This window comes from Schistocerca americana, chromosome 4 (genome assembly GCF_021461395.2).
Source record: "Schistocerca americana isolate TAMUIC-IGC-003095 chromosome 4, iqSchAmer2.1, whole genome shotgun sequence".
NCBI classification, from domain to species: Eukaryota; Metazoa; Arthropoda; class Insecta; order Orthoptera; family Acrididae; genus Schistocerca; species Schistocerca americana.
The window spans coordinates 19098367-19124131 of NC_060122.1; the positions used below are offsets into that span (position 1 = coordinate 19098367).

Below are 25765 nucleotides of genomic sequence, written 5' to 3' on the forward strand. Positions count from 1 at the left end.
ATATGTGTGATGTCCTTAGGTTTGTTAGGTTTAAGTAGTTCTAAGTCAAGGGACTGATGACCTCAGATGTTAAGTCCCATAGTGCTTAGAGCCATTTGAACCATTTTTTGGTAATTCCCTAGCATGGCTGCCTAAGTCTCTGACCATTGGTGTAGGATGACACAGAATGTTGCAGGGAGTAAATTATTTGTTCTCAAATGACAGATGCAGATGAGAAGTGGTAACAATACACTCAATGCACAATACAATGATCCTTGTCGACAGAAATCTGGACGACAAGTATACTGCCCTTGTGTTCCCATGCAGTCAAACATCGTACCACTGTCACATCCGAATGCCTCATAAATCTGGATATTGCATGATTTGACCAGATGGCCAAATGGAGACCCACAATGAGCCAGCCCTCTTTCAAACTCTGCCAGGCACTGATATCAGCTTCTCACTCTAGCACATGGATTGCCAGGTCTTCACAGTGATCACTTGACATCTGACGCTGTTCCCACTTCTCCTGTACCCTTAGACACCTGGTAACAACAGTAATGCACCATGGTGACTATTCCACGTGTCGCAGTAAATTGTAATTATAAATCATTTCCCCCTCCCTTATAGTTTGTACATGTACACTGTTACATTGATATCTAACCGTGCCTTTTGAGTGCTTCACTTTTTTGGCGAGGCAGTGAATTTTGAGGCAAAGTATACAACCAACTGGGTGCATAAGTCCAATATAAAGACCTTGACCAGGTTCCAATACCACTAAGAGTATCATCTTCAGAAAAAAGTCAAATAATACTGTTCCCGTGGAGGACTTAATTCCATATTTTCTACTGTTTGACTTGAGCTCCTTAGATCATCACTTAAGTTTACGATCTTAACATCATATAATTTGTGTGGCTTCCTTCTGACAAAAATACCGCAAGTGGCATTGAAATCTGATCAAGGTTTTTATATTAAACCTATGCAACCAGTTGGCTGTATACTTTACACATTGAAAATTTATTTTCTGTTGCTGCTGTCAGCCCTGTTTAAAATTGTGAATAGCATATCAGTTTAATGTAAGGTGTTGTGGCTTTGGCAGCTCTGCCAGGGGCATGGGATCAATAAAGTACAGCTTGAAAATATAAAACAACGTATCTGTATAGATTGTGTGTTCTCTACATTCCTTCAGTTTTAGTAAAAACAGACTTTGTATATTGGTAAACAGTTTTAACTTATTTTACCATAATTCGTGTCATGCGTATCTTTGGATAAGGAAAAAAGTAATAAAGCTGTTATCAACTCAAAGGTCAGTTCGAGCACCACTGTGTTTTACTAGGCAGGGTACTGGTAGAGTCGGTATGCTGTTGCCGCCCTCTGACCTTTGAAATGACTTACCTAGCCAGTCATAGGAGGCCTACAATGTGACGTGCAATCCAAACCACGATTCAGCTCAGCATTTTGTACATTGATATTGGCAAAGGTCTGAAAGAAATAATAAGTGACACATTAATACCTATACCCGACTGGAGATGGCACCTGTGACCTCTGTATTTGTAATCTGGCACTTTGCCACCGAGACACAGTATGTTCAGGTGCAGTACACATTTATACTGATGACCATTGGTTACAGCTGATAGTTGCCTTTAATTTTTCACATGTGCTGCTCCACTTTGTGTAGCTGTTTGCATGTTCATTGTATGATAGGGATGCGCTTATGCAGTAATAACATTGGTGCAGTTTAATACACAAAATGTATTCACAGTTGCAAATATGGACAACTATCAGCTGTATAATGGAATGATGACAGTAAAAATTTGTGCCAGTCCAGGACTCGAGCCCAGATTTCCCACTTATTGCGAGCGATAACCGTAGTGTTAGGCTATCTGAGTATGACGCGCAGCAGGACCCTAACTTCTGTATGTTGTTTAATTGTTTGTGTACAGCCTGCAGTCGTATGTCCAATATTTATATTCCTCTACAGGGGAGACATTTTAATTTCCACCAGCCCAGTGTCAGCAGATAAATATGATATCGCAGTGCCTGTGTCGTTCAGAAGTACGGTGCGACATTCCTTCGAATGTGCGTGCGTGTTCAAAGGAACAGCACTGTGATGATTGTAATCGTTCCAAAATATCGGAAAGTATTCGCAGTTACAAATACGGATGACAGTAAGCTGTATAATGGAATGGTGACAATGAAAGAATTGTCGCATCATACTTCTGAATGGCACAGGTACTGCAATATCGTATTTGTGCTGTTCGTTTACATTTGTCACTTGACTACTTGAGAATGGCCTAGAGAAGTGTTTTGCTAATATATCAGTGTGATTGTGGCACCGTACACAATCATAACCCGGCTCCAGGGAGGTAGGGTCCCCTTCCCTATTCCTCAACTGGGGTAATTCCTGTTTGGCGCGTCCATGTCGCAGGGGTGGACATCCTACACTTCAGTAGGCCGGAGTGCTAGGATGGCTGAGTTAGGCAGGGACCCAATCCCGTGGGGTATAACACGGAACCCGTGCCCAGGGTTACGGGTGAAGACCTTAATGGCAGCGACGGCAGAGAAGGAAGACTTCGGAACGGCGTAGCTGGCAGATGGGGCAACCCTCCTTTCTGGGGATTAAATGAGAAGGGAACCACTGCCTTGTGGTGGAGGAGAAACTCCAAAGGCTAAGGGAGACAATCCCAACGGAAAATCCTTTCTTGCGTTAGGCCTAGCAAGCCAGTAGAAAAGTCTTCATATATTGCTTTCAAAGCGCAGACGAGCCTCGGAACGAACCACTCGGGATTTGACCCCACTGCTTAGCTTGTTTAGCTTACCTTTTTACATTAAGGTGTATGATGCACGTTAGTTTTTGATACTAAAGGAGGTAGTTTAATTCTGTCTTATGTAATTTTTAATGAAGGTAATTTTTATTTACTTGATTTACCCTATCAAGGTAACCCTTTAATCAGGCACTTCATTTATATTTAATATATAAATTAAAAATGAAGGGAGACCTGATGATATTCATCAGTACAAGAAGATGAAAACAACTGGAAGGGAGACCTGATGATATTCATCGGTACAAGGAGATGAAAACAACTGGACTGAAAAATAACCTAAATATTGGCACCCTTAATATATTAACCTTCAATGGAAAAATGGAAGAAACGACAGAGGTACTAACAGAGAGAAAGTTAGATATATTGGGATTAAGCGAAACAAAGTGGAGGGAAAAGGTGAGAAGAATTTCAGAGGAGGAGGAAAACTGTACTGGAGTGGGAATAACAAGTCTGGAAGAAATGGTGTGGCAGTGATGGTGAATAAGAACGTACAAAGCTGTATTGAAAATGTGAGATATATATCAGACAGGATCATAATCTTAAACTTGAGATTCCAAAAAGAAACACTAAAAGTAATCCAGATTTATGCACCTCAAGTGGGATGTAGCGAAGAAGAGAAGATGGGACTTGAAAATGTGTTAGAAAACCATATAGAGAGAGTACTAATATAGTGATGGGAGATTTTAATGCACAGGTAGGCAAAGACAGAAAGGGATTTGAGCAAGTATTGGGATGTTTTGGATATGGAGGCAGAAATGAAGAAGGGGAGACTCCTGGATTTGTGCCAGAGGAATGGAATGAAAATAGCAAACAGCTGGTTTATGAAGAGAGGAATGTCATGTTATCACCAGATACAGTTGGGATGGAAGAATCAAGAGTGTAATTGATTATATTCTAGTAGATAGGGAATGGGGAGAGAAAGTAACAAATGTGAAGGTAATTCCAAGTGTGAGTGCAGATGGAGACTGTAGATTACTGGTGGGACAATGGAAATTGAATCAGTGTGTGAAAAATAGAAAACAGAAGAAAGTGATGAGGATACGGGATTGGAAACTGAAGGAGAGTGAATGTGCTGAGAAGTACAGAGAATTAATTGCACAAAAATTTCCAAAAGAAGTTTTCTGTGATGTAGAAAAAGAAAGGAGTTTATTCAAAGACACTTTAGTCAAAGCAGCACAAAAAGTATGTGGTAGAACATCTGGAAAGGAAAAAGTAAGACAGACAAGTTGGTGGGATGATACCACAATCCAAGCAGTTACAAGAAAAAATGGAGCATGGAGAAAGTGGTGGAAAACTAAAAATGACGAAGACCATAAAAGATATATAGAGGAAAAGAATAAGTGCAAAGAAATAGTGGAAACAGCAAAGAAAAAGCATGGGAAGAGTTTACAAAAAAAAAAAAAAAAAAAACTTGAAGATGTGAAGAGCAGTAAGAAAATGTTCTATAAAATGATGAAAAATAAAAGGAAGGCTTCTGAAGTACCAGTAAAGATGGAAACAGTGGACAGTACCGTGATTGAAGACCCAGGAAATATAAAAGATCTCTGGAAAGAACATTTTAAGAAACTGTTAAATGCTGAGGAGCAGGTACATGAGGAAACAACAAATAATGGAGAAATTGAGAGAAGTTGGGAAGCAAAATTAGGACAAATTACACGGGAAGAAATGGAAAAAGCTGTGAAGAAGATGCATCGAGGGAAAGCCCCAGGACCTGATGAAGTATCAGTGGACATGTAAGAGCAGCAGGTCCGGTGGGAATGCAGTGGCTGTATAGAGTACTATCAAGTGTGTGGAGAAATAGTACAATACCTGACAATTGGAGAAAAGGAGACATTGTTCCCATCTTCAAGAAAGGCAATAAAAGACTTTGTAAAAACGAGAGAGGAATAACCCTTATGAGTCATACAGCCAAGATTTTTGAAAGAATTTTACTAAATTGAATAAGAGAAAAGGAGCTGAGTGAAGAACAGCACACGTTTTGGAAAGGAAGAAGCACTATCGACCTGATATTTTCTATCCGTCAACTGATAGAAAAAAGTTGGGAGTATAACAGAGGGGTGATAATGGTTTTTATAGTTGTAGAAAAGGCATATGGCTCAGTTAACAGGGAAAGTCTCTGGGAAGAAATGAAGAAGATAGATATAGAAGATGGTTACATTAATGTGATAAGGACAATGTACAGAGGACACAATTGTAGAATTAGAACACCATTGGGGAACTCTGAATGCTTCGAAATAAGACAAGGACTTAAGCAAGGAAGTATTCTATCTCCTGCACTTTTTAATGTTGTGATGGAGGGAATGAACAGGGCAGTTAAAGATATAGTAAAAGAAAAAGACAAAAAGATTATTTTTGCAGATGATATGGTAATATGGGGTGATAAAGAGGTAGATGTACAGTTACAGCTTGATGCGTGGAAGGAAATAATGAAAACATATGGATTAAAAATAAATAAAGATGAGAGTGAAGTAATGGTATTTGGAAGAGAGAAAGGGATCAATGGAAATATTACCTTGAATGGAGAACCCCTCGAAATGGTAGAAAGTTTCACTTATTTAGGGAGTGAAATTTCTAGGGATCGAAGAATAACTAACGAAATTAATAGCAGGTTACAGAAGGGAGGCAATTTCTACCAAACAATAAAACACCTGATTTGGAATATGGAAGTTTCAGAAAAAGCAAAACCCCTTATGTATAAGAATTATTCCTTCCCTATTGTCACCTATGGTGGAGAAACATGGACAATGACAGAAAGGGACTGGAGCAGACTGCAAGCAGGGGAAATGAAATTTCTCAGAGCAGTTAAGGGAAAAACAAGAATGGACAGAGTAAGGAATGTAGAGATTCAAAAGGACCTTAAACAAGAAAGTATGAGAGAAGAAATTGAAGGAAAAAAAAAGGTTAAGATGGTATGGTCATGTTAAAAGGGTGCATGGGGGGACGTGCATGTGCACGCTGTTTAAAATAAAAACTTCTCAACATTACAACATTATTAACATATCATTAGAACAAAATGAAGCACTGATAAAATTTATGCATACCAAAGGCCTGGCTCATTCATTTTATTGGCCCAAAAGACAGGATACTTATTGGGTACTAGAACACTACCTCATTTCCACCTTCTCTGTTCCTGGCCAACATTATCAATTTCTGAAAATGAACGGAAGAAAGTGGGTCAAGAGTTTCAAGAAATGTAAAGTGCAATGTTGAGTAGTTTTAAATTGATACTAATTTTTGCTTGCTGCCATTGTGAAATACTCATATAGATTTGAGAGTGGGAGATAGGGTGCTTACCACATGGCTTTGGAAGCAGACAGGTACTACCACAAGACCTTGAGACCTAAATTATGAAACCAAATTAAAGGCTTGGGGACCTGGATGAAGTAGTCCGACCACGGCCGGTATTGTAGCTATCGGGCGTGATCCCTGAGGCAATGTGGTTGATGGTTCATGTTTTCAAACTGGTAGTGACAGTGTTACCAGTCACCAAAAATGTATTGTAACGTATTGTCAGTTTAAAAATAAAAACCACATGCAACGGAATACAAAGAGGTTGCTGCAAGATAGCATGTTGCCATGGTACGTTCCCTCAAACTTGTCTGTCGCCGTCAGCTATTCTAAGCGCACATTGGAAAGTCAAAAGCAGTTTTCTGAATGCTTGAAATCATGCTCTTTCCAAGTGTGGTAAGTTTGAAATCAGATATGGAAAACAGATTTTCTAAAATACAGTTGAATGTGGTCTATTTTGTAATTTTTACAACAATCATGACTGAACTGATTTAGTACAAATTTAGGAAGCAGTGTGTGAATGACATGTCATATTGGATAACTTCATGTTGCTAAGTTGTCACATCCAAACTTTCATGTTTATCATGCCTTTAATCAATGAAATATAAAACAGCCAAAGTTAAACTTTATCCGCAATGCAAATTTTGTAGCTACTTTGCCTCAATTTATGTAGCATTGTTAGCCCTTGTTAGAAATTGAACTCACTTTTTGTGTGTGTGGGGGGGGGGGGGGGGGGGGTGTTTAAAACGCATTTTGAATGACACTAGTTTTTGAAGCTTTAATAGAAAATTGTAATTTTAAATGGAGTGTCAAATATACAATATTTTTACCTTTCCACAAAATCATCTTTTTGACAAATTTGTATACTACTGGGAAATAGTAGACGAATGAAATTTTGTATTCCACATCCATGTGCTACTGAGCCATTGTGTATCAAGTTTCATGTTCAGCATGTGTTTATTCCAAGCAATACATTCCTCCCCGTCCAACAACAATGTTCCTACCCCCAGACCACACAGAAGCATCCCCCTTGTCACCCAATATTATCCTGGCCTCGAAAACATCAACAAATTACTCCGCCAGGGATATGACTTTCTCAAGTCAACCCCTGAAATGAGATCATCCCTTGACAAAATTCTCCCCACACCACCCAGAGTTGCCTTTCGTCGCCCCCCTAACCTCCGTAACATCCTTGTTAAACCCTACAATATTCCCAGACTACCTTCTCTACCCAGCGGTTCCTACCCCTGTAACCGACCCCGCTGCAAAACCTGCCCCATGCATCCCCCCACAACCACCTACTCCAGCCCCGCTACTGGTAAAACATACACAATTCAAGGCAGGGCTACGTGCGAAACTACACATGTCATTTATCAACTGACATGCCTGCACTGCACAGCCTTTTACATCGGCATGACAACAACCAAACTGGCTGAGCGCATGAACGGACACAGACGAACTGTCCGCCTAGGAGATGCCCAATACCCAGTAGCGGAGCATGCCCTCCAGCATAATTCTAGGGACCTAGGAACCTGCTACACCGTATATGCCATTTGGCTTCTCCCACCCAACACCAGTCCCTCTGAACTGCGGAGATGGGAACTTGCACTCCAACACATCCTTTCATCCCGCCATCCCCCTGGACTGAACCTACGTTAAACAACCTCACTCCCATTCACTCTTCAGTCTTCTTCTCTTTCCCTTTCCTCTTTAGCCATTCACGCATCTTTTCATCCTACATAGTTGTGTTTATCTTTATACTATATACCTCTTTACTTCTGTATGCATCCTCTTTGGTTTGAAGCTGGCACAGTACTTACAGTAGAATATCTTTGGCTTCCCTCTGACAACCATGCCTCCATCCTTGCTACCCTCCCTGTTTACCTTTCCCTGTTGCTTCATAACCTGGGTTGTGAGTAACTGAATCCACTTTCCCTTCTTCCCTTTTTTCCCCTCTCTCCTCCCTGATGAAGGAACAAAGTTCCGAAAGCTAGGAATGTAAATTTTCAGTTCTGTTTTATGTGTATCTATCGGCTGTACTGAGCTGAGGTAAGTACTGGCCAGCCCCTCTATCTCTTTGTTAGTATTTGTTTATTCTATGACATATAAGAATACGAAATTTACTTTTTTTTCATCCTGCAGTTTTTGTGCCCAACTTTGATTCAAACTAATATCATTGTTAGCCTATGTTGGATAATGAAATGCCTTTTTTTTATGTTTTTGTGGTTAAAATTGTCTTTTTAATAACCTCAGGTGGGGAAGTTTCATAGAACATAGTCCATTTTCTTTTTACCTTTCTACAAAATCATTGACTTTCTACGTGACTTACTCAGAATAAGAAAGTGACATTTTACTGAAACTTTATATTTGACAACCTTGTATTGTTAAGTTACTACGTACCAAAGTTCACGTTCAACACACCTTTAGTTCTTGATATATAAGAAGCTAAACTTTGAAATTTTTTGGGTGTCGGTATTTTCAAGTGATTTCACCTAAAATTTTCTGGTTGAATATGGCTTGTAAAATTCTTCTTGTTATTAATCTAAAGAGTACCCATGTAGCAACACAATATTGCCTGAGATATAACAATGCCATCACTGGAAATTAACTCTCACTCTGCACGAAGTTGCACCTGGAGGCAATCAATTGACTACATCTTGGCCGGTATTGGTTCAACGAATGTTAAACTTTCCTATTGTTCGTCAGGGACATATGCAAATGTTCGCATAAAATTTCATTGAAGTCCGTGATGGCTGAGCAGGGAGGCCTAGGTGAGTTGACATGGAATGTGATCCTATACGAACACACACTTGAGAAATATTTAGGAAAAAAGATGATTAAAGGGTAGGAATAAGTATATCTGAAAGAAATGTAGAGATGTTGCTAAGTTGTAAACTGTTTTACTTTCTCCATCATTCAGAACTTTGTACCATTCAGTGTTTCAGGGGACTGTCACTGATATGCCATTACCAACATGTTGGACATGTTGCTAAAGCCATACTCCTTAAACAATACTTACAAATAAGTGCTTAATCACACATTGTTCTACTCATGCATAGAAAATAATCTACAAGGTCAGTTACTAGAACTAGATCAATATGTACATGAAAACATTCATTTTACACATGCAAAAATTTTAAAACATTGAGTCTCTGTGCTCACCACTGTTTGATCTTCACGTATGGTTGAGACAGTGCTTTGTATAGTAATTATCTTTTTACAAATGAGGTAAACAGTTATGTGATGAGGAAGATTTTGGGACTTGCATTTGTTTCGTTTGAACAGTCCTCATGGTTTGCAGCATTTTGTACAATTTTTAGTTTATCCTCACAATATACATGTTTGAGTCCCTGTAATTCTTTTCTTTGAGTTTGTATATCATGCTTATAGTTGATGCACAATGTTCATCCTTTTTACTGCATATGTAAGAAGTATATCTTCTACAGACAGATGTCGGATTAATTTTGCGACACAGATTGTTATTTTTAATTTTGTGCAGTTTCAGTATGTGCATGTTTATTTTTTATCATTCTTTTCTTAAAATAGCATTTGGTATCTTTGTAATTATTAATCTCATTCAGCAATTTACATTAGTTTGTGCTTGCATGTAAAAGATTTTTATTTTTTCTAATGGCTGTGTACTTCACTTTTCTTTTTATTTGGGATTCAGCTATATTTTATTTGTTACAGGTGCATGAGAAATGGGTAGAAAAGTTTGAAAAGGAAGCACACAATCTTATTTCCAAATTACAGTCACAAAAGCAAGATCTAGGTCCCGATTTTGGATCGAGGAACGATTCATCGATGTTCATAGAATTAGAAAAACAAAACTCACAATTGACAGCCCTTGTGTCTCATTACAAGAACATAATTGATGATACAGTAAGTTTGTAAACTTATTCCAGGGACAACGATAATCACAATTGATGATCAAGTTGTTTTTCTTGGTTACGTTGCGTAATTTATGTTGTGTAATTTTAATTTTATTTTTAGTTCTCGTGTTAAATACTTTTAAGTTGGAGTTTACAGGCCTGTTGCTAGTATGATATCATGAATAAGAGAAAAGGTGCACAAGTGTGCATCTACACACATCATCTCACATAAAACTTCTCATGTTTGTCATTACCCGTGTGTGTCAGTATGTAAATCCATTTACTAGCTCATAAAGTTACTCTTCATTGCATTGTAATATGCCCTTCATGGAAGTACCATTTCTCTTGTTTAGCGTTTAACCGAACTATCAGTTTAATAAGTCACAGCTGCAAAATACTAACGCAAATTCTTTACAGACGAATGGAAAAACTGGTAGAAGCGGACCTCGGGGAAGATCAGTTTGGATTCCGTAGAGATGTTGGAACACGTGAGGCAATACTAACCTTACGACTTATCTTAGAAGAAAGATTAAGAAAAGGCAAACCTACGTTTCTAGCATTTGTAGACTTAGAGAAAGCTTTTTGACAATGTTAACTGGAATACTCTCTTTCGAATTCTGAAGGTGGCAGGGGTAAAAAATACAGGGAGCGAAAGGCTATTTACAATTTGTACAGAAACCAGATGGCAGTTACACGAGTCGCAGGGCATGAAAGGGAAGCAGTGGTTGGGAAAGGAGTGAGACAGGGTTGTAGCCTCGCCCCGATGTTATTCGATCTGTATATTGAGCAAGCAGTAAAGGAAACAAAAGAAAAATTCAGAGTAGGTATTAAAATTCATGGAGAAGAAGGAAAAACTTTGAGGTTCGCCGATGACATTGTAATTCTGTCAGAGACAGCAAAGGACTTGGAAGAGCAGTTGAACGGAATGGACAGTGTCTTGAAAGGAGGATATAAGATGAACATCAACAAAAGCAAAACGAGGATAATGGAATGTAGTCAAATTAAATCGGGTGATGCTGAGGGAATTAGATTAGGAAATGAGACACTTAAAGTAGTAAAGGAGTTTTGCTATTTAGGGAGTAAAATAACTGATGATGGTCGAAGTAGAGAGGATATAAAATGTAGACTGGCAATGGCAAGGAAAGCGTTTCTGAAGAAGAGAAATTTGTTAACATCGAGTATAGATTTAAGTGTCAGGAAGTCGTTTCTGAAAGTATTTGTATGGAGTGTAGCCATGTATGGAAGTGAAACATGGACGATAACCAGTTTGGACAAGAAGAGAATAGAAGCTTTCTAAATGTGGTGCTACAGAAGACTGCTGAAGATTAGATGGGTAGATCACGTAACTAATGAGGAGGTATTGAATAGGATTGGGGAGAAGAGAAGTTTGTGGCACAACTTGACTAGAAGAAGGGATCGGTTGGTAGGACATGTTTTGAGGCATCAAGAGATCACAAATTTAGCATTGGAGGGCAGCGAGGAGGGTAAAAATCGTAGAGGGAGACCAAGAGATGAATACACTAAGCAGATTCAGAAGGATGTAGGTTGCAGTAGGTACAGGGAGATTAAGAAGCTTGCACAGGATAGAGTAGCATGGGGAGCTGCATCAAACCAGTCTCAGGACTGAAGACCACAACAACAACAACAGCCTTATAGTCCTTAAACTAGAGATATATAGTGGAAAGACAGAAGCCGTTCTCTTATCTGAGGCTGCTAGCAAGCAGTGATGACTATCACATTATGTCAGACCCCCTTTTGCCCAGTATAGTGCAGAAACTCCACATGGCATGGGCTCAGCAAGCGATTGGAAGTCCCCTGCAGATATATTGAGCCTTGCTGCCTGTATAGCCATCCATAATTGTGGAAGTGTTGCCATATTTAGGTCCATGGTTTCATGGACACTTTTGGCATCATTTGCAGCATAAATCATTTTACCTTGGAACTGATTTCATTGTTAATTCCATTTGAGATCATTTATAACAATTGTCCCTGTGTATCTGAATTTAGTAGTATGTTACAGATGCTGAAAACAGTCAAATTTATATTCATATTAATGAGCTTGTCCCATCTTGCTTTAGTATAAGTAATCATTCACTTTGCCAAATAGAAATAGTCTCGAAAATGGCTGTGACTTTGGTAGGATATACTAGTGACAATGTCTTCTTTTTTTTTTTTTTTTTTTTTTTTTTTTTTTTTTTTTTTTTTTTTTCCAATATTGCCTTAATTAATTGATATTAAAGTGTTACAAAAACTGTAGTGAATTTTTTGGATTATGTGCATATCATTCAATACTTTTGTGGCTCATTTCTGATTACTTGTATATCTGCGAAATACATGTTGTGAAGGATAAAAAACGGAGTCGTCATTAGTGACTGTCACAGAATTTGTAATCAATCAAAAATCTGAAACAGAATAGCAATATGAATTAGAACAGTATTATACTCACCATATTTAGCATGCATTAGGTGGCAAGGAGGCACAATTAAAAATACTGTCTTGGAAAATACAACCTTTGACAATAAAGTTTAGTAAATGAAGTCTGAACAGTCAATCGGGCAACACTGGCGACTCACAATGCTGCACCTGCGTAGTGGCCAGTGTTGACAACCGGCCCCCCCACCGTAGTTCAGTTTAGCATCATGTGTGGTCTGTGTTAGACCTGTTGGATGAAGTGCTTGTTTAGTGCGCTAGTTCTGAACTGAGAACAGGGCCATGAACGAGCAAAGGATTAATTTAAAATTTTGTTTTAAGCTTGGCAAGGCACTGAAAGAAAAGCTTGCAATGCTGGTATGTGTTTATGGGGATCGAGCACTGTCCATGAAGTGTGTGTATGAGTGATTTGCCCATTTTCAAGGAGGCCAGGAAAGTATTTCTGACAATCCCTGTAGTGGATGATTGGCAATCGCTGTCAGTGATGAAAACATTGAGTAAGTGAGTACATTAATCATAAACAACGAGGGTGAAATGCAGATAAACTGTGAATCCAAGCGACAAATCCTTACCCAGGAGTCGGGGAAGAGGGAAACGTGTTCTCATCTTGTGCCACATCACTTGACTGACGATCAGAAGCAGGCACATTTAGAGGTTTCACAGCATTCTGTCAAAACAGTGGATGCGACACCCAATTTCTTGAACTGAGGATGAAACCTGGTGTTTCCAGTATGACCCTGAAACAAAATGGCAAAGCATGGAATGGTGTTCTCAGACATCACCTCAACGAAAAAAGGTCAGAGCCAAAAAATCACGCATCAAAACAATGCTCATAACCTTTTTTGATAGGCCAAGGCATTATCCACAAGGAATTTCTACCTGAGGGAACGACGTCGAACGCTGCTCGGTATGTTGAAATTTTGACCCGCGACACGCAGGATAGGACCCCAGTACTACAACAAGGTTCCTGGTTTTTGTTCACGACAACTCTTGCCCACACACAGCCAATATTGTCAAACAGTTTCTGGCTAAAAAGGGGATGGTGCAACTTGAATATCCACTGTACTCCCCAGATCTCAATCCTCCAGACTTCTTCCTATTCCCTTGACTCAAGCTTGCTTTGAAAGGAAATAGATTTTACTATATTCCTGACATCCAACAAAACGTGACGCAACTTTTGAATGCCATCGTAAAGGAAGACTTTATACAAAGTTTCCAGGACATGTAATGCAGAGCTCAGCGGTGCAAAGTTTTGGGAGGTGACTATTTTGAAGGACAGTAAGGTAATTGTAGTTCATGTATGTTAATGTTCACACACACACACACACACACACACACACACACACACACACACACACACACACTTCTGCTTTGTAGAACTTTATGAACAAGGGACACAGTATTTTATATTGCAGAAGGGATGATTTCTAGAAGCAGGAAAACTTGCATATAGGTTTCTTCCTCAAGATTTGAGTACCGTTGACAAGTAAACTGACCATGTTCTGCCACCCCCTAGATACTTTAAGTGCAGCCTATGGCTTTTCCTTCAGTGCTCTTCATGAGTTAACTTGGGTGCCTTTTCTGTCTCCTCAATATGAACGATGTGTGCTGTTATGTGCACTTCATGAATATTCTGCAATTCACCTTACAACAACTTTAAGGAGTATTATAGGGAGGGTTGCTTCAGACTCCCATTGAACTCTATCAACACCCAATTAATTGACTCCCAATTCATTTACGTGCTGCATATACTGGAAATGATGACATGGATATTATTAGATGCTCATAATAATGTGATTCAGCAGTGTGCAAAGTTAGGCACAAAAGTTGCTTGCATATGCAGGACTGTAAAATGCATCTTGGGGAGATTGGATCTCTCTAAGGGTTCATAGGAATTTCTAATCTGAGCCCTATAGGATAACATTCAGCAATGCAGTTTCTTGGTGCAATGCCAACTTCCTGTAAGTGGCTGTAGGTACAGGAGTTTTGTCTGTGTGTAGCAAGGTACTGTCTTAAAAGTTGTGTACAAGAGTTATTGTTTTGGGAGCCACTTGCACCATAGGTAAAGATCGCAGTGTACCACAGCAACATAAGTGCTCTAAAGTTGGCATTTATATGCATATGCAAGTTTGGTTTCAAACTGTTTAATGGCATGGCCAAACATTTCTAAGGTGCATCCTGGTAGCTCGTATCATTAAACATAGTCAGAATATGCCAAGGGTGATGACTTTTGCAGTATTGTTGGATGTAGCTTTACAATAACGATAGGAATCTGAAAGAAAACTGCTAAATAATGGAGATTTTTAAGCCTTAGGTGCTGTTCACCCTTTAGATAATTCAACATCTCAAATTTAAGGAGGACATTGCTCAGCCTCAAAGAGTTGGTTTGAGTATTCTTCAGAGTATCACTGAAACCACTGCTTTCCTGGACTGTATGTTTACTCAACATGTCATCTGTTGAACATGCTGGGTACATTGTTGGTTGACAACTTGTTATTTGTGGGTCTCCACCAGCTACTGTTTTGGACTCAGAAACATAATTGGACCCTATTTTATTCCATGCACCAATTTTGAAGTTCTGAAACAGCACTTAAGACTTCAGACCATGAGCAACCTTCAAATATGTGCAGTTATGTAATCACCATTTTTTGTGTTAATGTATATCTAACCTGTGATATAATTTGCATGCTAGCCATGTGTACTACCCTTCTTGGTATTCCATTTGTGGTAAATATCAGTGTACATTGGACACAATTTTCAGCTGTATTGTGTTGTATTGCTAATATTTCCTTATTTTCATCCCATAATATTTCCAATACTTCTGTAAGTGTTGCAATGTTTTGCTTGTTGTTGATAGGAAGGAATGCTTAACAAACTTCAAAAGCATGTAGAACAAGAAGAAGCACGATGGAGACAGCAGATTCAGCAGAAAGAAACTGAATTGGACCAACTTCGTGAAGAACGAGATAGGTTACTAGCATTCAAGGAAAATGCTTCCGGACCAGAAGAGGTACCATCTCAAATTTAATTTCATGAATTTTTGCGTGTCGGGAATTCTCTCTCTCTCTCTCTCTCTCTCTCTCTCTCTCTCTCTCTCTTACAATGAACAATTAAAACAGTCAAGCTTAGTACAGGGTGATTATCCACTTCTGTACTCTGTGCGCTTTTGGCCTTGTTAAACACTGAAAGGAATTGGACTGTGTAACAGAAGTTTAAAAAGTTATCATTTTGAAATGTCCAGGGGAAAATGGAGAATAGCGAAAAAGCTATTGGTTTTGGAGTAAATCTGGAATCCAGCTTGTCACTGCTATAGTCGTTATGAAGAAGGAGGTGACAGGGAAAAAACAACTTTTTCTGCTGGGATGGCAGACTACAAAACGAACAATCATCCTCACAGTCGATATCATTGTCCTCTTTTATCGTCATCATCATCATCATCATCATCATCATCATCATCATCCCTTTTCCTACTTAAATGTTCTTTTAGCAGGGTTTAAATAGTGTAGTAACCGATAAAAATTTAGGCTCTTCACATAAGCTGCATTCATCATACTCACGTAATGTTGGTTGGTTGTTTTTTTTAAGCAAGCTTCTGATTCAATATTTTAGCAAGGGAAGAGTTAGCTTTTCTAGAGGGTTTAAATTTTTGCATATATCCATTCATAATATGTTATTCCCGCACATAGTGTCAGTTGTTTACTGTTATCCACAATAGTTATTTAATTGTATTTCATAGTAATCATAGCCTGCTTGCCAAAAATGAGCTATTAAGTAGCACACAGGAAATAGAGAAAGTTAAGTAGAACTTCCTGCAAAATGCACAGACATTCACTGTGTGCATTGTTGTTTGTATTGTCAGTGTGAGAAAAATAAAATTAATTAATGGTAAAAAATGGTCCATTTCTCCATTGCTTGCCTGTTTTAATTTTCATGTTGTTATCAGTTGAAATATGCAGAAATTGGACAAAATGAAAATGCTTTCATGATAGAAAGAGCAATTTCTTATCACCAAAGTATTGACATTTTTTGAAAGGCAATCCCCTAATAACCTCTGAAATTGTTTTATACATCTAGAAAAGTCCTTGCTAGTATTGGGATTCATTCTTCACAAATTAAGGGCAGAGGAGAATTATGGAGCAGGAAAGTTGCTGCTGGTTAGGTTGAAAAAAAGGTGTGTTCATTTGGGGAAAGAATTTAACTTCCTCAGTATCATCTTAAAATCAAGTTTCTTGTAATCCTATGGTGTGAGTGTGCACAATCAAACAGCACACGGTTTGAGTGCCTCTACAGCTAGTCTGGAGAAGTCGTCCTTACAACATGGACAGACAGCACAAGAAGTGCTATGCGTATTCACACTAGCCCTCTGCCTTACTTATGTTCATTTGCTTATTGTATATTGATGCTTTCTATAGTTAAGACTCTGTACTGTTGTATACTTTATTCAAAGTTATTGTGACTCTTTTCATGTGGAAGCACAAATAAAACTTGATTGGTATTACTTCTGACATTGTGTTTGTGCAATGTTTCAACATGCTTGATGACAAGTTTGTTATTCTACTCCATGTTTAGTTTTTTAGGTTCACTACACAACCAACATTTCAGTGGAATATTTCCTCAATCGCTTGTTCAACAACAGTGAGCTCTCGCTGTGGCACTAAACAATTTGGCAGCCTTGTTTATGCACCAGCTTCCACTGCAGTTGGCACAACCATGCCTTTTTCTCTGATTGACGATTCTGTGAAAGATTGGGATGCGTATGAAAAACACATTTGGCAACATTTTTGAGCTTTGTGAGTTGCCAACACCAACTTTTGTAAATCTTTATTTTTGTCATAATTTCTCCTCGTATTTACCACCTTTTGTAACAACCAGCTCCTCTTTCTGCATCTGCCAGTCTCTTTGTTAACAGAAAGTGTCAGTTGCTCTCTAATTATTATTGCAAATGTACTCGCATTGTAGTTGCTTGTGTTGAGTTCTACTGTCATCAAAAGTGGCCATAGCAGTCGTATAGAGCTCAGTCAGTGGAACTTTGTGGGCTTACCCATCATTGCCAGTTTGTTACTGAGGGCCATTGGGACTTGCATGCTGATAGGATGGTTCGTGATGCTACAAGACACCATATCCCTGGTAGGGAATTTTATGAACATGCTTTCAGAGTGAAGCTCCTTCTCTCACAGATGTTCTGAACATTGCTCAGTCTTTTGAAGTATCTAGGGCAGCAGGAAATAAGATAGAAGCTTGATGTGAAGTAGCCACCGTTACTTACTTCTTCTCCTCCTCCACGGTCACGGTCGCTTAACTCACAGGGAAGACGACATCACAGGTGTGCAACTACAGCCTCCATACCGCATAGGGTAACAGCAGCAGCAGCAGCAGTCAACGTCACAACGATTGCATGCTCGTCTGCCATCATGCCCATATTGTTTTGTTCAACATGAGCAGGCTGTATGCCCCAGGCCTTGTGTGTGTGTGTGTGTGTGTGTGTGTGTGTGTGTGTGTTTTTAAGAAGGGGGGGGGGGGGTTGGGTGGGCTGGACATATTGCATCTGAGTGCACCTCTCAGCCTCTTTCAGTAGACGCAAACATGAATGTGGACAGTATTTCCCAAGTGATGGTAGCCCCCAGACAAACTCCACATTGAAGTATATATGGTGGAAAATATGTTAAAAATGCAAATGAACATGTGTGCTGCAATGACTTTATTAAATCCTCAGACCTATTTGCATCTTGGATCACTGGCATTGTTGATTGGGGAGCTACAATAGACACAAATACCTATATTTGGAAAGTTTCATACTTTCATCACATATAAAGCAATTGTTCAGCCTTTAACCTTTCTGGTAGTGGGTGATGGAACAGTGAAAACTTATTTGGGATTGAAGCTTTCAAACTGTTTGGGTTCTCTATTTCGATCGGATTCAGTCTTAACACACTTTGCTTAAAATATTCCTCTTTGTTTTCGGAAGGTTTAGGGTGTGCTACCAATTTCAAGGCTCACATCACAATGAAATTGACAGAGTGCCACAATTTTTTTCTATGCCTGCCCAGTCCCAGTAGGTTTTTTGGGAGAAAGTCAAATTACAACTATATCGACTTATGCCTTGGTTGTTACCACGTGTCTAGTCTAGTGAGTAGTCTACTACGTTGGTAATTGTCAAAAAATCTCATGGCAATCTTTGGCTCTCTGGTGATTTTAAAATGTCCTTAAATTCACAGTCTATTGTCGAGGCCATCCCTTACCCCATGTTGATGAACTTTAAGCATGCTTTTCCAAATGCTAATATGTTTCCAAATAGATTTGTCAGAAGACTACTTACAACTCTCTCTAGATGATGATTCTCAGTGTCCCCTTGCAGTGAATACCTCCTTCAGGTTATATCAATACCAGCACCTGCCATTGGGTATGGCTTATGCCCCTGCCATTTTCCAACCATTTTTGGAGCAACTCGTGGCATCTGTGCTGGTGTGCATTAACTACTTGGATGATATTGTGGTCTCAGGTTCCTCAACATATAAACATTTGTGGACCCTCTATGTCTTATTCACAGTGCTACGGGCTGCCATGTTTTCCTACATGATTCTAAGTTTTTTGATTGCTGATGATAAATCTCTGGTTTCTCTTTTCAGTCCTTCAGCATCTTCGCCAGACAAAGCAACCCATCACTTGCAATGCTGGGCTCTGTTTTTGTCACACTATAATTATGAGATTATTATACGACTCACAGCACAACAATAATGCAGATGCTCTTTCTTGATTGCAGAATGGCCCTGATACAGCATTCGATCATGATGAACTGTTCCATTTAGACGTAACTGCCCAAAACACAGTGGACGTTTTTCCCATTATCAGTTCTGTGGTTTCAACAGCTTAATGCCAATCTTGTCTGCTGTCAGGTTGTTCAGTATGTCCAGCATGGCTGAGCATCGGATCCATTGCGTAATTATTATGCTCTTTGCCACCACCTCTCAGTTCTTGATTGTGTTTTACTGTTGGCTACTGAGAAGTCAACACCCAAGGTTGTGATCCCACCCACATTGCAGCAGGCCGTCATGCGCTTTCTTCATCTAGACCGTTGGGGGTCTTTATGTGCTCAATTTCTGGCATGCCACCACGTGTTTTGGCTGGATATTGAAAACGAGATCACACATGTGCATAGTGTGCCACCCATCAAGTGGCATCACTGTTGTCTCTTTACATGTGCAGCCCTGCCCCCCCCCCCTCCCACCCTCCTATCTACCCACCACCCCCCCTCCCTCCTCCTCCTCTGGACCATGGGAGTGTATTCATTCTGATTTTGAGAGTTTGTTTCTTAACTTACTTTGGCTTCTCGTAGTTGACACTTTCTCAAAATTTCTGTAAGTGGTTCGTTACCCATCGACATCCACGGGGACTACAGTTGTGACGTTCTCAACGATTTTTCTGTTAGAAGTATTGCCATATATGCTCGTGATGGATGACGACTCTCAGTCCAAGATTTTGTACAGAGTGGTACCCCTCCTCTACATCTTCAGACCAGTGGAGAGGAGGAGCGGCTGGTCCACACATTCGAAATCCAGACGAAAAAATATGTCACTCAATCTTCTCCTGAGGAACCCCTCCATAGGTTCTCAAGTTCATGTAAGTTAACTCCACTAGTGACCATAGCCTGTTGGAGCTGTTTCATGGCCACCAGCCCTCTACAAAGCTTCATCTCCTCTGGCTGACACCCAGTCACTCACTGGCCCCCACTTCACAATGATTCCATCTGGGCTGTGCCGCCTAGGCCCATGGGTTTGGCCAGGCCCCCAGGTGGATACCAGTGGTCAACCGTCACAGCTGAGGTCGTCACCTCCGATGGCGTGGACACGACATTGTGACCAGCTCCATCTTTGCTTGGCCAACCACGCATCAGAGAGCCCTCCCGGCTCGTGGGCACCTCCGCCTTGTTCAGCTCCTGTGGCACTTTCACCGCAAGTGCTCCCTTACGGCCTCTTGCATGGCAGTGGAACCAAGCCTGTCTGTGCTCGTGCCATTTCAGACCGTATTCTCCTGTGTCAGCACATGACACCTGTTTCAGCAGTTGTCACCTGTTGGTGAAGATATGGGCTTCGCCATAGTGAACACTTTTCCCCAAGGGGGAAGAAATATTGTAACCTCAGAATGTGAGCATGCATAATCAAAGAGTGCACAGTAGAAATGCCTCCACAGCTACCCTAGTGTAGAGAGGTGACCCTCGCAACCTGGATAGACAGTATGCTGAGCCTTCCGGCTCAGTTATTTTTGCTTGTTTATTGTATGCTCACCTACGTGACTGTATATTGATGTGTTCTGTAGTTATGAGACTGTACTGTATGTATTTAATTCAGTATTATTGTTAATCTTTTCATGTGGAAGCAGAATAAAACTTGTTTGGTGCTAAATTTGTATTGTGTGTGTACACTATTACAATGACGTTATTGTTGGGAAACGTAATCTTGTAGTGAACATGATTGCATAAAATTAGAAACACTCTCCTAAAATTAAAAACAGAACAAGCCAACTGCCAAAGTACTGCACAGAGCACGAGTTTTTAACTTCGTATTAGGTGCTTTGTCCTGATGATTACCCCAGCACACTACAACTGCAGTCTACAAATAACTGTGAAGTGCACATACAGTTGTACCAGATGTTAGGGTTTCTTTCAATTTCATTTGCATACGTAGTGCAGCAAGAATGCTTAAACGTCTCTGTTCACTCTGTACTTGGTCAGATCTTGTCTTAGTGGCAACAGTCTTCTGTAACTGTGACTTTTATTAGTATACTTCTGTAATTCTTTTAAATAGTCTATTAATTGGTCCTCAAAACTTATCTTGGTTTTTAGATTACACTACATGTATTTTCGATAATTGGCTTCTGTCCTTTGTATGCAATTTCATAATAATAATATATTTTTGCTAGAGTATAGTAAATAGCATGTCATTCTATTGGCAGTAAGCACGACTAAACACAGAACGAACATTCTGCCATTTTAAGAACTTCACACTTACAATTTTACTGCATTCAAGCATAAACTGTCATGCAAAGTCAATAATATGAATATAGAAGAAACATAATTGTATTAATAATGAAACATCCTATATATTGTGTAGCTGAAAAAACTTCAATCATTTTAACTTCGTAAGGACTGTTGTATTTTGTCCAATTGCTGTAGATTGCAGTTGCATTTCCTTTATTGTCAACTGTTATTGTTATTAGTATTGTATTATAATTATGTAAATATTTGTGGGTTGTCATTGAATCAGGGAGTTGATAACTGGCATTAGAAAGGCATGTCTCAATTTTTTTCCCTGTATGTAAATTTTTTGAACTTTGTAAAAGGTGTAAAGTATTTGTTCTCATTGTTGTGCATGATCACCTTAACTCCTCATTTTAATTCTATTTGTTTCTATTTGGAATCACATTCTTTTTGTAAGTGAACAAGTAACTGTTGAACCTACCATATTAGCACATTAAAGAGCAGTATTCATAAGTCCATGAAATTAGAGAAAATTGTATAATTAACAGTTCAATGGCAGCTGTTTTGTGTCAGTAAAATATAAGAACCGTTATTAATGCTAGTTATATCATGGTGAATACCTTATGCAGTGACTGACGGGAGTATACATACTACAATGACAATATGAAACTTTGTGGCAGGAAGTTTCATACCAGTACACACTCCACTGCAGAGTGAAATTGTATGACACAAACAATTGATACAGATTGTTTCATTAAACTTAACAACAGTGTGACATATGTTGTACTTTCACAAATGGAAAAGGATAGGGGTTAAATGTAGTGCTATGAGAAGTGCCCTCAGCCTAAGGCAGCCTGCAGAGTGCAGATGCTGCGTCTGCCCCCACCTCTGCCTCTGGCAGCACTTCACCATGTCAAGCTCACACACAGCTTAAAAAAGAATTATGTAATAAGGATTTGTCACATCACCGATCGTATGCACATCATAAACTTCAGCTTGGTTTAAAGACCAAAAGGAAGGAGAAGCAACAAAAATAAAACTCTCAGTAGATGAGTGAGCTCTAAGTATTTACCATTATGTTTTGCAAATTAAATTCTTCATGGATTTATTGATAATGTTGAATTATTAATTATAGCAGTGACACACAGCATTATTAAACTCAGTGTGTTCGTATTTCTCTCGAAATAGAGTTGCATCTCTTTTCTCTTCTCCTGCAGGCTGCACGTGAGGTATGTGGCGTGGAGTTTGCCTTTAGCTGTATTGAAAAATCTCTTCCAGTGATCATTAGTGAGGTATGCTTGGATGTTGGTTCAGTGGATTGATGTTGTTGCATGTATTGGTCTTGCTTAACTTGGCTGGAATCTGCACTGGGTATGTTGTGCATCATTTGTGTGCTACCTGCTATAACTTCTGCATTTTATAATTTCCATCACCCAGACTGCCTGTAATGTTTGCTGTAAAGGAGGAAACAAGGAAAATGTCATTACAATTATAACTGATATGGCCACATGCAGCTTTGAGCTTTAAAATTAAGCTCTGTCTGAAGTTGTCATAATGCTTTTGGGTTGGTTAAAGCTCTGTAGGAGATTTAGGCCTTTTGTTTAACAGTAACTCTTCATGGCCTGCCTCTGGACTGTATTTAAAACAATAATAAAAATATTATTTTATTTGATGAAAAAGATTCGTATTGTCATCTTCCCTGGTGGATTGAACAAGTGTATAATTGTCAGGTTTCCATCTTGGGGAGTTCAGCAAAATGGAGTGATTATGTTCTGGGAAAGATGACGAGATACCCATCCAAATGTCATACCATTTCAGTAAATTTGCCTGCCTGGAAACATAAGAATCTGCAGCTCTTGCAAATGATTTTTACCACTGCCCTCGTTAATTTTCTTTGTAGGTTGTGTGGTTAAATTTCATGACATTGTGAATTTTGTCCTCATTCTCTCTCCAGTATCTGACACGATGTTCCTCCAGTGTGCATATATGAATCGTGCTGAAAAACGTAGGTGCAATATAAACAGTGGGATAAGTAATGATAACCATTTGCTATATAGCGGATAGTTTGACCATTGGATTTCCACATAAGTAAGAACAGGAACACATTATTTATGAAATTGAGTTCATCAGAGAGCGCACACGTGCTGTGGGTCCACTCACTCCCTGTCCTCCTCTCTGTAGTGTCAACAAATGGATGGCTATCATACGATAGAATGGCCCCTATTTCAACAATTATTTGTTTCCAAACATGTATTTATAGGGCTTTTTCTCTAGGCTTGATCCATACTATGAGAATATGGGACACTTAATTAATTGTGTACAGATGACTACTCACCATAAAACTCAGTGGAGGGAAATCAAAGAAACCTTTCTGAAGTCTCACTGTTCAATTGCATGCCTAATTCTTACAAGTTTTAGTATCCTCTTAACTTCACTTTTACTAAATCTGAACAAGAAACTATGTTTATTTGGTGGGATCCTGTGACACCTGCAGAAATTTTACCCTTGATAAATCGAGAGGATTCTTACTATTTAATTACAGTAACTTTTTAATCACATTCAGATATTCATACAGAACATCCATACTGGTGGCGAGAGACCTTCATGGAAGGAAATTACAGTATGCTATGAGACTGAATATTAATATTTTACTGCTATCCAATTCATTTAATGAATATTTCTCTTCAGGCTGCAGTTAAATGAAGACTCTAACTTAGAATTACTCTGTTCTAAATATGCAGAAGGTTTATGGTGTGGTCAGTGTATTGTTTGCTATTGTACTTTCTCCGTGTACAGTTTTGTTTGCATATTTGTAGGTAGCTTCCCTCCACTGTGTTTTGTTACATGCATGTCCTGCACTAATAAATGAAATTTTAAATTTCTGAAAACAAGTGCTGATAGCTATTGCTAGTGTTGCTTTCAGTTTGTAGGTTATAATTATTTTTTCTTTCTGTTCGCCTACCACCTTTCATTTTATTCAACACATGGGCTGATTAGTATGCAGTCTCAGCGATCTCTCTCCTGGTAAGTCTATGCCTGTATCTGTTGTTTCATGTAAGTTGTGTACATAAAGCTCTGTTTTTAATGCTATGTTTACTTTATTATATGTAACTCTTATTAAAGACGCAGAAGTGTTCACAGTGTGAAGTTATGTGTGACAGATCTTAAAAGCGAACACTACTTTGTGTGATTCTCAGTGTTTATGCATTCAAAACCCCAAGCTTCCATTGTATTGTCCTCACATGTTCGTAAGTATCAAGTTGCCTAGTCCAAAACTTTAATCTCTCTTTCTCCTGTTCTTAGATTTTCCTAAGTGTAGTAGTGTTGCATTGTTTTTGCTGTAGACATAAGTTGTATATTAATTCTGGCACCATTGGGTTTCATTTCATAAGGGTCATAAAAAAACCTACTTTTCATCTGAAACACAGTTAATGTAAAAAATTTTATCTGTTGGGTGGGTAATGGAAACCACCGTATTGTGATATAACTAAATTTTTGGTGAACAGCAGTGGAATTAACTTGACAGGAGCACTAAACAGCACATCGACAAGGTACAAATCTTAAAACTGTGAGGAACAATGAACTCAAAAAGACTAAATGTTATACGCATTTTAATCAGATTGCAGCAGAGTCATTCATATAGATTACCTAAAAATGTTCGTGGTTCAAATAATGTGTATAGTTGAGTGTAAATAAGCTACACAATGAAATGATGCAGAATTATGTATTGAAAATATCTTACATGGATAACAAAAGAATAATGTAGATACTAATCGGAGAGAACAGAAGAAAAGGAATATTAGAAACTTTTGACAAGTGTTTATAGATTAAATAAAAATTTTGGTCGTGGAGCCATTATATGTCGGTGCAGTTACCTATAACTGTGGCAACAGCTGTTTCTAAGACAGCTAAATTACAAGAAAATTAACAAGAGATAGAAGAAACATTTACTCTTCTAAAAATCTTGAAAGCTTGGTGCTCTGTAGCTTTCATATATTTGCTAAAAGACATCTTCAATGCACAATGAGTTGCACTAAATTGTTTTATTTGCCAAAACTGGTTTTCTGGTTTATAACCCATCATCAGTGGCATTTGATATAGCGGAACAAACAACTGTATGTGCATTGATTTCTACAAAATAAACAAACATTGGAAAATCCAGAATGAAATGTAACAATTTTATGAAAAGGATAGTTGCTACACACCATGTAGCGGAGATGCTAAGTCGCAGACACACACACACACACACACACACACACGCACACACACACACACACACACACAGTGTTCATAGGTGGTGGCCACTGATGAATTGTGTATACCATTGGAGTTAACACCCTCAGTGTCAGTTAATACCTGACAATGGAGCACTGAAGCACCGAATCTGGTAGCCATAA

The 25765-nt window shown here is 38.9% G+C and overlaps 1 protein-coding gene across 8 annotated transcripts in view; it reads left to right on the forward strand.

Annotated features, from left to right (window-relative positions):
* The window catches only part of LOC124612405 (ribosome-binding protein 1), a 351088-nt gene that overhangs the window by 302245 nt on the left and 23078 nt on the right, over positions 1-25765 (forward strand). For 4 of the 8 annotated variants that reach the window (XM_047140591.1, XM_047140597.1, XM_047140595.1 and 1 more), the window contains 3 exons: positions 9783-9974; positions 15252-15404; positions 22586-22660. In XM_047140591.1, coding sequence (XP_046996547.1) covers positions 9783-9974; positions 15252-15404; positions 22586-22660 — 420 coding nt within the window. Of the gene's footprint in view, positions 1-9782; positions 9975-15251; positions 15405-22585; positions 22661-24365; positions 24393-25765 lie in introns of all 8 variants that reach the window. The other 4 variants (XM_047140592.1, XM_047140593.1, XM_047140594.1 and 1 more) reach the window with 4 other exon arrangements.